Raw genomic sequence first — 13411 nt, 5'->3', positions numbered from 1 at the left:
TTTCACATTTTTAGAGTGCAGATAGCAACTCATTTTCATTTGAGAGCTACTAGACCCACTCTATTGTCTTATTTTCTCACTTAAGTTATAATCCCACCCACCTTAAAAAGTTTAAAAAATTAAAATGTTATTTTCACACCCACTATTATTTCCAAAATAACCTTTAATATACATACACATGAAATTATAAAATTCTCTCTTAAAAAAATATAACAAATAATATGTAAATGAAAACCACTAAGGTCTGCAAATTCAAATGAAAACGACAAAGGTATCCAAATTCAAAAGAATTTGACAACGACAATTTTAAAAATACGATGGACAAATTCAAATGACCTACACACAAATTATTCTTCTACCTTTTCAATGGATATATAATCTTCTACCTCTTCCGTAGAAGCATCATCTTCCACATCTTCAATGGAAAAGTCATCTTCTAAGTCCATTGCTATTTTTTTTACTTTCTCTGAATGATGGGAGATAAAAATACGAGTTAAGGTTTATGGTAGACAAATCGTCTCCCATGCCCAACCTTTTTTTTTTTTAAATTAAGCAAAACAAAATAATTAATGTCCTTATTAGTCTTTTTGTAAATGGACAAATTTGTAATTAAAAATTCATTCAAATGTGGGTGGGAAGATAAGACATTGGGATGGGAATAGCATCACACATTCATTTTTATAATTAATAATCAATTAAGCAAAATCATGTCTTATTGTTCAAGCAAAACCAAGTCAAAATATATTAAAATAAGACATTTTGAACCGGAGCCAATAAGATGTTCATTGAGGATCTCGGAGATCCTCCAATCACATCCGTTCATTATGGATTATGCGGTCAGTTTTCGTCAGATACTATTTATATTTAATTTTAAATAAAGAAATTACAATGATTTCTGATCGCACGATATACGATGAACATACGTAATTAGAGGATTTCCAGGATCCTCATTCTAAGTTGTTGGAGGAATTTTCAAGGTTAAGTCACATGGAAGGACGATATAGGTTGATCAATTGAAAAATAATAAGATAGGGACTCAAAAATGGGCCTCTCTATAGATTTTCTACTATTTTATAGTTTAATGTTAATTTACGTACTAAAATTATAAAATATTTTGTCAAAAACATGAGGTGCTAGAAAATCAGAGAGTCCAACTTTTGATATAATTCCCTTAGTATTTCTCAAAGAATAAATAGTTGAATCAATTGATAGAAAATTTGTAAAAAAAAAACACGATTGATAAAGAAGGAGCATACAAAAGATTTTTTGATTGAATAAATTTTACGATACTAAAATGAGGGAAGGATTTGAACTCGAAACCAGTAAATTGAATACAAGTATGATTTGAACTCAAAATTAATAAATTGAACAGAAAGATCCTATTATGATTAAAAATCTAAATGAAAAAGTGTATCAACAAATAATATTAGAGGCTTGATTGTATAGCAATATCATCTTGTTCCAAAGGATTCCACACTCACCCTCCTCACCTTCTCCATGCAGTAAAAATTAGGTAAGCAAGGCAAAGGCATATTCTAATATTGTACGCTAGTCAAGGGAGAAAAAGGGTACAAATAGAATGCCCCTCAATCCTTGGTTTATTTACAAGAGCAACCCATAGATTATTCCAGCGAATGAACCAAATCCAGCAGGGACGATAACGACATTGCATTTGCTTCCCCACTTTCCATCCTTTCAATTTCAACCCCAACCATGCAAAATATATATTTGCGGTTTGCGGACTTTAACACCTCCACCATTTAAGCCCGATATACATATATATTTTTTTTTCTTTCCATTTTTGGCAGCGGGGCAGAAACTTAAAAAAAAATAAAGATTACATAAAAATATCACCAGATTACGAGACATCAGTAAACAATTGATGACAAGGCTTGCTTAAAAAAAAAAACAAGACCCAAACTATTTGACAAATCCAAATAAACCAAATCATCGGTAACAATTTTTTTTCTCGAATAATTATAAGAATTTCAAGGACCAATTTTAATGCATAATAGCATGATAATTCAGTACTAAACTTCTCAAAAATGATTACTTTCACAAGATATTTTATTACTTCACCAACTCTATATTGTTTGTCATATTATAATAAAAACTGGCCATAAGTTAACATATTTTTAAGGAAAGGGATCCTCCCCATATCCCTTCCATCAAATGTATCAATTCGAGTCTTTAAAATTTAATCCAACAGTTAAAGTTATTATAACTTTAACTTTAAAGGAATCTCCTATTTTTAACCGTTAGATCAAATTTTAAAGATCCAAATTAATGAATTTAATAGAAGAAATCCGGAGATAATCTATCTTCTATTTCTAATCTAACCAAATTGTCTAAGACTTATTCAAATAAACAAAATTTGAAATGACCACCCACCAACCACCGACTAGTATTAAATTGCCCAATCCATGACCAAAACCACGTGCCTGACGTTACTGACGGCGTCATCACCTAATTGGAATTGGCATCTACTTATCTGTATTTTCGAATTTGCACCACGTGCCAAATTGCATAGACGGCGAGCTCCACGCTTATTCCCCCAACCAATCACCAAACGTTATTCCCCCAACCAATCACCAATCGTTATTCCCAATTCTCTGGGGACGGCCCTTATCATCAACCAAATACTATTCTATATCCACCGTTTGATCAGTTGCCCACAACTACCTCATAAAAAGACACAAGTATTAGCTCTGCATTTTGGTTTGGTGTTTAGCATTACTGAAAGGGAAGTTAATTTCACCATTTGCCTTCATCAAAATTGAAATATGATTGAGTTATTCGTTCAAGTTCAATCATATAGATCAAATAAGGGTTGAACATCCTGAATTTAATATACGTACATTTTATTGAGTGATACATAACACTTATATAGACCAAACAAGGGTCGAAAGTCCTAAATTTAATATACGTACTTCAAATTTTTATTATGCCGTATGTTTGGTTTCGTCATGAGCATTTATTAGTGTTAGTGCTCAATATATATTCACGCTTACTACGTGTTTGTGTCTTAAAAAAACTACTTGTATCCGTACAAGTTAAGTAATTACGAAAACTAGTGATTAAGTCTTTTTATGTTTTGGTTGGTGATGTGATTAGAATTAAGTGATGATTAGAAGTAATGCTACACTTACTATATTTTTCATACCACATCACCTCTCTAATAGAAATAGGTTCCACCAACACATGTGAGTTTTATTTTTATTAGTGAGGTGATATAAATATCATATAGTAAATAGGGTAAGTGTACCATTTTTAGATGATTCAAGGTATACAAAGAATGTAGGAGGAGTAGGTGGGAGCATTTTTGCTCACCATCATAAATAGGATGTACCATACACCTAATTATCTGCATATTTTTACCTAATTCTAGTTAACTTTCACGTTAAATATTACTTTTTAAATTTTGAAAAAAAAAAAACCAAAATAAGTGAAAAACATGTGACAAATGTTTGGATGCATACACTATAGTTTATGGTGGTAATAAAAATGCTCCCATAGTAGGTGGTATAATGATTGGTAACAATTTCAAGGAGAGAAATGCTAATGTGTCCACTCCTTCCCCATATTACTAGTGAAAGGGAAAACATAAAGACTACCATTAAACCAATCGCTAATGGAGAAATATGTGCTTCTAAATGTACCGCAAAAGCTTGTCAAAAAACGTTTGTAACTAATGGTGTCAGGAAGTTTTTAGTTTATTATTAGGAATTTGGGGACTCTTTAAAAAATGAAACTCTTTATGTCATCTCTTGTTTTTTTAGCACTGTTTTATAACGTTTGCATTAGAATTATGTTTAAAACATTAAATCACGAAAAATCCATAAAAACTCCCACTTTAAAAATGTCTTCTTGTCATTTATATTGAAAAAAAAAAAAAAAAAAAAAAGACGATTGGGAAAATTAATTAGATTGGGCAAATAAAAAGTCAAATGAAAACGTGCCGAAAAACTCCAAGTCGCTACGTGTCATGAAAGCAATTGTCGAGCGCAGTTATTTAAACCGGAACTCGAAAACACGGGATCATTTAATCAAGTGGATATATATCCACCGACGCTTGGGCCCGGGCAGTGGGCTGCGAACGTACAAAGTCGACGTGTCCCTTCCCCTTTTCGAACGGCGCGTCTGATGCCGACGCAAGTGCAGGACTTCACCACGTCACCAAATTATTCGCACGCTGGAGTCGGAGCGCGTGGGGGAGGATTTCAAACATTTAGGCCAGTTGGCATGACTGAGTAGTCAACTGGCCAACCTTATCCTCTTATTTTTATTTTTTTTTCGAATTTAGAAATTTACTCCGAAAATATATAAATAAACAAATTTATTCATTTTGTTCCTCCAAAAAAGGGATATTTGTTTTTGTATTTGTCTGGGTAGAGAGAGATTTTTGCAAGTGACTCTTGGACGTTTAGAGAAGGCCAAACCAAACCCTAGATTTCTTTTCCTGCTGATTTCACCCCCAATTCAATTTTTTATTTGAATTTTCTGATCGAAATTTTTACTGGGAAAGATTCAAAATTTGTTCTTTCAAACCTCTGAAAGGTATCAATTTTTTCATTTTTTTTTTCTTTCAATTTTTGGAAATATAATCATTGCATTCAATTCACCCTCTAGGGTATGCTTTGTTTTTTGGATATTAATTGAAAGCTTGAGATTTTATGATGTTTTGTTTTTTTGCTGTTGCAATTTTTGGAATATGGGAATGTTATTCATGAATGCTTGGTTTGCTACAAATTGGAATTGATGCCTGTTTATTTGGTGTTATTGCAGATCCTGCTTAATTTTGGTTATTTCAAGAGGGCAAAGAATCTTGTGTCAGGTTTATATTTGTGAGATCTTGTCTGTGATTTTTGAGTTGGATTGGGGGAAACCCAGATAAATTCTGTTCAAGATGATGTCCAAATCGTATACCAATCTTTTAGATCTTGCTTCCGGAAACTTTCCGGTAATGGGTCGCGAAAGACGGCGGCTTCCGCGTGTAATGACCGTCGCCGGGGTTATCTCTGAGCTTGATGATGATCAGGCGGGTAGTGTATCGTCGGATGTTCCGTCGTCGATCATTCAGGACCGGATAATTATTGTTGCCAATCAGCTCCCTGTGAAAGCTAAGCGGAGACCGGATAACAAAGGATGGAGCTTTAGTTGGGATGAGGACTCATTGGTATTGCAGTTGAAGGACGGTCTACCGGAAGATATGGAGGTTTTGTATGTAGGTTCTTTGAGCGTCGAAGTGGATACCAATGAACAGGACGATGTATCAGCACTCCTGTTGGATAGATTCAAGTGCGTTCCGGCCTTTTTGCCGCCCGATATTTTGTCCAAGTTCTATCATGGGTTTTGCAAGCAGCATTTGTGGCCTCTGTTTCATTACATGCTTCCTTTCTCAGCAACTCATGGGGGGCGGTTCGATCGGTCTTTGTGGGAGGCCTATGTGGCCGCAAATAAGATTTTCTCGCAAAGGGTGATCGAGGTGATAAATCCGGAGGATGACTATGTGTGGATTCATGATTACCATCTAATGGTGCTGCCTACCTTCTTGAGGAGGATGTTCAATAGATTGAGAATGGGGTTTTTTCTCCATAGCCCATTCCCTTCGTCCGAAATATATAGGACTCTACCAGTTAGGGAAGAGATTTTAAAGGCACTTCTAAATGCGGACCTTATTGGTTTCCACACATTTGATTACGCTCGGCATTTCTTGTCTTGTTGTAGTCGGATGTTGGGTTTGGAGTATCAGTCGAAGCGGGGTTATATTGGGTTGGATTATTTCGGAAGGACAGTTGGGATAAAGATCATGCCTGTTGGGATTCACATGGGGCAGATTGAGTCAGTGTTGAAGCTTGCGGATAAGGAATGGAGGGTAGGAGAACTCAAACAACAGTTTGAAGGAAAGACGGTGCTACTTGGTGTTGATGATATGGACATCTTTAAAGGTGTCAACTTGAAGCTCTTGGCAATGGAACAGATGCTGAAGCAGCATCCGAAGTGGCAGGGGAAAGCGGTTCTGGTTCAGATAGCGAACCCTGCTAGGGGAAGAGGGAAAGATCTTGAGGAAACACAGGCTGAAATACAGGCAAGCATCAAAAGAATTAATGAAAATTTTGGTCGGACTGGATATGAACCTATTGTGTTCATTGATAGACCAGTTTCTCTTAGTGAAAGAGTTGCATATTACACAATTGCGGAGTGTGTGGTAGTCACAGCTGTGAGAGATGGGATGAATCTTATTCCATACGAGTATATTGTGTGCAGGCAAGGAAACTCTGTATCAGATTCTCATTCAGAACACAGTGGGCCGAAGAAGAGCATGCTCGTAGTATCAGAGTTTATTGGATGTTCCCCTTCACTAAGTGGTGCAATTCGGGTTAACCCATGGAATATTGAATCAACGGCGGAGGCAATGAACGAGGCAATTTCAATGGTTGAACCCGAGAAGCAGTTGCGGCATGAGAAACATTATAGGTATGTTAGTACACATGATGTGGCATACTGGTCGCGAAGTGTTTTCCAAGATATGGAGAGAACTTGCAAAGAACATTTCAGAAGGCGTTGCTGGGGTATTGGTTTGGGCTTCGGCTTCAGGGTTATAGCACTTGATCCTAACTTCAGAAAGCTGACTATTGATCGCATCGTTTCTGCTTACTTGAGATCTAAAAATAGGGCGATTCTGTTGGATTATGATGGCACTGTGATGCCTCAAACATCTATAAATAAGAGCCCGAGTCAAGAGGTCATCTCCCTCATTAATACGCTTTGTGGTGATGTTAAAAACACTGTTTTTGTGGTCAGTGGAAGAGGAAGGGATAGTTTAAGTAAGTGGTTTTCTCCTTGCAAGAAACTCGGAATTGCTGCCGAACATGGTTATTTTGTGAGGTATATTCAATATCTATTTATCCTTTACGGATATCTTTGTTTTCATTTGGTTCTAATATAAATCTTTTTTGTTAGGTGGTCTGCTGACAAGGACTGGGAAGTTTGCGGGCAGAGCAATGACTTTGGTTGGATACAGATAGCTGAACCAGTTATGAAGCTCTACACAGAAGCCACCGATGGTTCTAGCATTGAAACCAAGGAGAGTGCCTTGGTTTGGCACCATCGAGATGCAGATTCTGGTTTTGGATCCAGCCAGGCTAAAGAGTTACTGGATCATTTAGAAAGTGTGCTAGCTAATGAACCAGTTGCTGTTAAGAGTGGTCAATACATTGTAGAAGTGAAGCCACAGGTGAATATCTTAACTCCGTCTTCAGTTTTTAATTCTCTATGTCAAAGCAACTTATATCCACTTACGATAGAAAAATATACTAGGATCATCACCGCTATGACTAGGGTCGGCTACCTATTCACAGAAAGAGCTCCAAGTTCCTGCGTTACCATTGTTAGAATTCATGGAAGACACACCAGTTATTTTCCTTTTTGTCTCTTTACTGGTCTTTTGCATGTCATAAATCAACTTTCATAATATGCGCGTAAGACTATGCTTGCGTACATCTTCAGAAAATAGAATGCCTGAAGTGCGATGAGGGTTTGTTTTCTATCATCACGAGAAACATATCTAAAGATTAAACTGTGAAGTATGGCAATGCTTAGACATTAGTTCATAAAAGTCTCACTAGCAAAGTTGGAGACTATAGTAAAGTTTGAGACGAGTAGTTTGCTTGCTGATGATAAAAGTATATCTACATCAAATTGCTTTGGGATTGTTACATGCCAATTGATTTTTCAAAGCGAATATGATGATGTGAATCCTAATTTTTGTTGTGCCTTATAGGGTGTCAGTAAAGGCGTGGTTGCAGAAAAGATCTTCACATCAATGCATGAGACAGGGAAGCAGGCTGATTTTGTACTGTGTGTTGGCGACGATAGATCTGATGAGGATATGTTTGAGATCATTGGTAGTGCTAGGACAAATGGTGTCCTCTCCTCCAATACCAGTGTTTTCGCTTGCACTGTTGGACAGAAACCCAGTAAAGCCAAGTACTATTTGGATGACCCTGGTGATGTTATTGCAATGCTCGACGCTCTTGCAGACGCTTCAGACTCTCCTCCTTCCTCAGATGGTGAACCACGCTCCGCTTGAAATCTTCCTCGATGACTTTGTTAGATACCAGCATTTTTTCTTGGAGTCGATGGTGATGAATCACATGATGGGCTTTGATTGAAGAAAGTAATCATTTTTCAGCTTTTCTGGATCTGAATTGTTGGAGGAAAGATTTCATGTTCGTGACCTTGTGACTATGATTTTCAGCCAGTTCTGGAAAATCGGTAGCTTGGATTTCTTCTGTGATATAATCAATCAATCAATGCAGAGTTTGGATTATAGTGGGTTTACATGGTAGGAAAAACACAACTAGACATCAGCTCAAACGAAGATCTGAGAATTGCATCAAGTCTGACGAAGAAGTGCGGGCGACATGCATTCTAGGGACATTAGGTTATGGTAATATATGGTGGGGAAATGGTATTCAATTCCCCATTTGAAACAGTATACAGGTCTTTCTTCTTCTTTGTTCTGAGTGAATTTTCTTTGGCATTCGTTTGTTGGATCAAGTCCTTGTCTTATTGAATCTGTAAATTATATAGCAACATTTGCAAGAAATGATCACATCTTCGAAGATGCCTTCTTTCAGATTACGGATACCTGAGGAGAGTCACTTTGATGGGTTAAAATGCTGAGTCCTTCTATCAATGTATGCTATACATAACGTGTTAAGCGAGCCAGATTCACCCCTTAAATTTTCTTTGATTCATCAACGCACATCCAGCTGTTAATTAGCCGTTAATTTAATGTGTTTGGAGAAAGGGAAGTCCGGACAGCTTACAACCAAACAAGCAGACTCTCTTGCAGTTCGCATTGAGACCCACATTGCAGGTTTCCAAGCAGCTTCATGGTTTTTACAACTCCAGAGCTCGAGTACCAACTGTTATCTCACATAGTGTGACATACTTAATGTCAAAGATGCATATGATCATTTGGTCGAGCGGCGTTCAGTTTTTATTTGATCATACTTATATTTTCTTTTGTCTTTCGATTCTTCTTGGATTTATTTAATTCAAAGACTATAAATAAACAAAGGTATACATGAAAAGATAAAGTATGTATAGAAATCACTTCTTATAGAGAAATGCCGGATATCGAAGGGCACGCTGCAAAGTTAGTATGGGAGACAGCAATCGATCTTTGTCGATACATACTTCGAATGGAACCAAAAGTTTTGGAGTTGCTAGATCAAGACACAAACAAAACAAATGCTGAAGTGAAGGGGAAAGGCCCGTGAACCAAATGCTCAGAATGGTAGGGTTGTTACTCCCCAGTACCCTAATAATATGGTACGATGGGAGACCAAAACAAAAATATGACTTTAGAATCTACAGAGGCCCACATACAATATGCTATTCACATCCGTTTTTATTTCTTACACAACTCTTTTAATTTTCTATCATCGGATTGAATAATTGAAGATGATCGGCTGTGTAAAATTATAATAATGTGTGAAAGATAAAAATAAGCGTATAAGTAGCACTTTCTACCATTGATCAGGGTAACAACCAAATCTCGTAGTCCTTAATATTACCTTAACCAGATGCACACAATTGTGTACAAATTAAAGCTTGTTTTGAAAGTCCTATACTCGAATGTATATATTAGTACAACTTTTGTTTGGGATTAATTGTTCATACACGTGTAAGTGACTAACAGTTTATACAATGCATCAACGGTTTAAGTATTTCGTGGTGAGACTATGAGCTGCTAATAATTAATGCACCTGGTGAGTGACTGATGATTTACATAAAGAATCAATGACTTGCAGTCATTCACAGTGAGACTGTGAGCCGTTGATGAATTGCCTAAATGGTTTGCACCAACGGCTACTAATGTTTATAGCCCCCCCTGGTCGGCTGGTCCTACACAGCCCAGCCTCTCTCTCTCTCTCTCTCTCACATCCAATAATATGATCCCAATCTAGATCATATCTTCTCTGGGCCACTATCACATGTAGTTCAGGATGCCTTTGCTGCTTGCTCCTGTTCCCCCACTCCCAATTCTAAGTTTTAACATCTATTACACAGCAGAAACGCACATATCCAGCATTCCCGGGCTGTATTCCTCTTTTTCTCGTCTCTTTCGTCACGTGATCAGAAAGACGACGAGAAAGAAGCATACAACATAAGATATGCATAACACCACTGTTTTAAAAATCTCCCCCTAACGCTGTCTAAGCGGGCGGTTGATCACCGTCCGGATTAATGCCTAAGCGTTTGAAAATTAAGAAATGACCCATAGACCTATTAATGCGCCCGCCTAGGCACCCGTCCAGACCTGACTAGGCATCAACTCGCTTAGGCAGAAAATAGATAACTTTCATTTTGCATTTTATTTTTTTCAATAAATTGTAAGAGACTTGTTGAATACTTAAATGAGCACACATTATATTCTTGTTCCCCATGTTTTCATTATGTTCCAATATTTCATAATATATGTGTCATTCTATTTTTTAGTTTATGATGAAATTATATATATTTTAAGTATAAACATACACTTATTTACATAAAATATAATAGATTTAATTAAATCCTCCTAGACCCCGCCTAGCTACCTAGGTGCTGAGCCCCAGCTCACCGCTCGACTAGCACCTAGCGTCTTTTAGAACCTTGCATAACACCCACCAAACGACACCATTAGTTCATGCAGCCACAACATTATATTAGTATTCTCTCTAAATCAAATCAGGCATTGCATTTTAACATTCTTATTGGCTTAAAATACTGATGTATTTTAACGTTTGCATATAACAGTATGTAATTGACTAGGATACTGAAAGTAAATTATTCATTCTGCACATTTCTAAGTGAAAATTGAGTCCATGTTATACAGCAAGGGACACAATTGTATTCATAGTATACACCTTTATACTACCACCTACACTACACCTACCATTTTGGCCCCACACCACATCCAACGGCTCTGATGCATTATTTACATTTCCTATCACCATCCGATCTTAAATTCCCGCCGGATAAGTGACCGGAGACAAGTAAACCTGGCTCTGCACCACCGTCTTCCCAATCTTAAACCCGGGAACAACCGTGAAACTCACCAACGGCTCCATGTTGACGTCGTCCGCAGTCACAGACTCCATGAACACCTCCGAAAATCTCGACCTTTTCTTCACCTGAAAAATCGAAACTTGCTGCCCAAATGAGAACGCCAAGCAATGCAGAAGCCAAACCCGCATAGCCGCATCTGCAAACGCCGCGAAAAAAGCAGAGTCCGGAACTCCGCCGGAGCTCACGACCTTCCTCATGTTCAAATTTCCAAAAAGCGAACACTCCATCTTCGCATGAACGAGCTGGAGGTACTTTGCCTTGGTGAACTTGCAAAACGAAGAACTCGGGTTCTGGGTGAGGAAATTTTTTGGGTTTTCGGATACGAGTTTCTTGAATTTCTGGAAAAACAGAAGCTGGGTTTTGTTGCTTGGGGATAAAGAATCACTGGGTAGGCCGAAGTTTGGATTGTTGAATCCTTCGAGCAATGTTTTGGAAACGAAGGATTCGAATGCGAAGCATCGATGGCTCTGTTTTTCGAAAACAGAACCGGGTTCAATGAATCCGACGGCTATGGAGAGATCCCAGTTGGCGGATTCCATTTCCCGGATCATCAATCTCACAAAGCTTTTGATGGATCTCAAAGCCTGCTGCTGGAATTGAACGAAATGCGTCGGGTTCAGCTCCGAATGCCGAAGGTTGTCGAAAACAGAGAGAGACGGAGAGCCGCTGTCGTTTAGCCTTTTCTCCGAGCACTTGTTGGACAAGACCAAATCTTGAAGCTTTTTCTCGAGGGACAAAATGTCGGAATCCTTCTTTTCGGATTCGGACTCCAATTTCTTGATTGTAATCTCGTACGTTTTCATCATGGCCTGCTGCTCCTGAATCTCCGCGAGCATCAGAGTGACCTGCGGCGAGAGATCGAGCTCCTTTTTCAAAAAGCTGCGTTTCAACTCCGATATCGATTTCAGCTCGTTCACCACGGACTGGTCAGCCGTCTGAATCGCTTCGTTGTTGTACGGATCCTGCGCCATTTGGAGCTCCGCGTAAGCCGCTTTTATGGAAGTGATTCCGGCGAAGAGCTTGGCCAGAAGCGCTTCCATAACCGCTCTATTCCTGACTCTGAACTCTTCTTCCTTCTTGTCATCCTTCCGCCGGTCGAGATTGTCCTTGAACTTTCCGTTCAACGCGAGGAGGCAAATGCCATTGCTGGAAGCGATTCTGCTCGTGGCGGTGCGGAGGTTGATGACCTTGCTGAAAGTTCTGTATAATCTGCTCTGTTTTGGTCTCATGGCGGTGTCCATCTGCAAATAGTGGAAGATCAGAGGACCGGCGAGCAAGGAGAGTTCAAATTGCTGGTTGGAGGCATAAAACTTTGGGTTTGATTTGTGGGGTTGAGGGGAATAAAAGGTGTCTGAAAGGGAAGGGATTTAGTGGGGAAAGCAGAGGCGCAAACTTTGACTATAAAGATTTTGGGGAGGGCGGAGGAGATGGAGGAGGTCAGGAAAAAGTGGGGGAGTTTTAAAGCGCGGGAAAAGGGAAAAGTCGACAGTGTAAATACTGTGTATAATTACTCATAAGTGAGTACACAACAAGTAAGGTCTCTTCAGTTATAAAACTCGTCGAGTCCGGCTATGAAACGTACGTCTGATATTTTGTTAAAAGTAAAATATTGTTGACGTATATGTTATCGATAATATGTTGATATTATTGTAGCTTATGAAATGTATTGACAATATTTTTTTTAAATAAATAATTTTTGCACTTCTTTTTTTTTACCTTGGGCATTTCTTTTTTTTTTTAATTCCCATCGAATGAAACGTATAAAAAGAAAATAAGAAAACAGAATTAAGAAGAAAGTGTAGAAGGTGAAATATGAAGTGTTAAAATCACTTTTCTTTTAATGATACTATTATGATATCATGCACATCTATACATTGGATAATTCATAAAGAATAATGATTTCTACACTCCCGTTAATTTCTTTAACACTCTTTCTCCTATTTTTTGTGTTTTAAATCTCTTAATTTAATGTCAAATAAATATAAAATTTTAAAAATGAGAGTGTAAAAAATATTTTCATTTAATCCTTTTAATTGAATATTTTGGGTGGGAATTTATAATGGTGGTATACAGAGGGATGATGTGAGTGAGTGATTGATTGCTACCGTCTACTCATTGACCCTACCTAGTTGCATCCGTAATCCATGGGAGGAGACGAGGAGGAGGATAATTTATCACAGTGGCATAGCGGAGTTAAGATTTTCAAATAATAAAATCTTAATATCAATAAAAAAAAAATTTTATTGAATCATTTCATCGAGCATTTATTCATCAATTTATACCATCATAT

General features: G+C 37.8%; 2 protein-coding genes across 3 annotated transcripts; one reads left to right on the top strand and one right to left on the bottom strand.

Annotated features, from left to right (window-relative positions):
- Positions 1–4347: 4347 nt before the first annotated feature.
- On the top strand, positions 4348–8646 carry LOC137729054 (putative alpha,alpha-trehalose-phosphate synthase [UDP-forming] 7). Of its 2 annotated transcripts, XR_015952312.1 has the most exons (5): positions 4348–4557; positions 4786–6888; positions 6964–7237; positions 7784–8163; positions 8261–8646. XR_015952312.1 is itself a non-coding variant. In XM_088677818.1 (4 exons), exons 2-4 carry the CDS (start codon positions 4907–4909, stop codon positions 8090–8092), a joined length of 2565 nt encoding a protein of 854 aa, XP_088533944.1. In that variant the 5' UTR covers positions 4351–4557; positions 4786–4906; the 3' UTR covers positions 8093–8646. The 2 variants fall into 2 exon arrangements, 1 of the variants encoding a protein (XP_088533944.1); XM_088677818.1 differs by having other exon boundaries at positions 4351–4557; positions 7784–8646.
- Positions 8647–10829: 2183 nt separating this feature from the next.
- On the bottom strand, positions 10830–12639 carry LOC137730101 (protein GRAVITROPIC IN THE LIGHT 1). Its single transcript, XM_068469166.2, has one exon. The coding sequence runs from the start codon at positions 12360–12362 to the stop codon at positions 11016–11018; it is 1347 nt and encodes a 448-aa protein (XP_068325267.2). The 5' UTR covers positions 12363–12639; the 3' UTR covers positions 10830–11015.
- Positions 12640–13411: the final 772 nt, after the last annotated feature.

This window comes from Pyrus communis, chromosome 10 (genome assembly GCF_041283825.1).
Source record: "Pyrus communis isolate YQ-2024b chromosome 10, ASM4128382v1, whole genome shotgun sequence".
NCBI classification, from domain to species: Eukaryota; Viridiplantae; Streptophyta; class Magnoliopsida; order Rosales; family Rosaceae; genus Pyrus; species Pyrus communis.
Note: the sequence above shows the minus strand (reverse complement) of the source record. Positions and strands in the feature narration are given on the sequence as shown.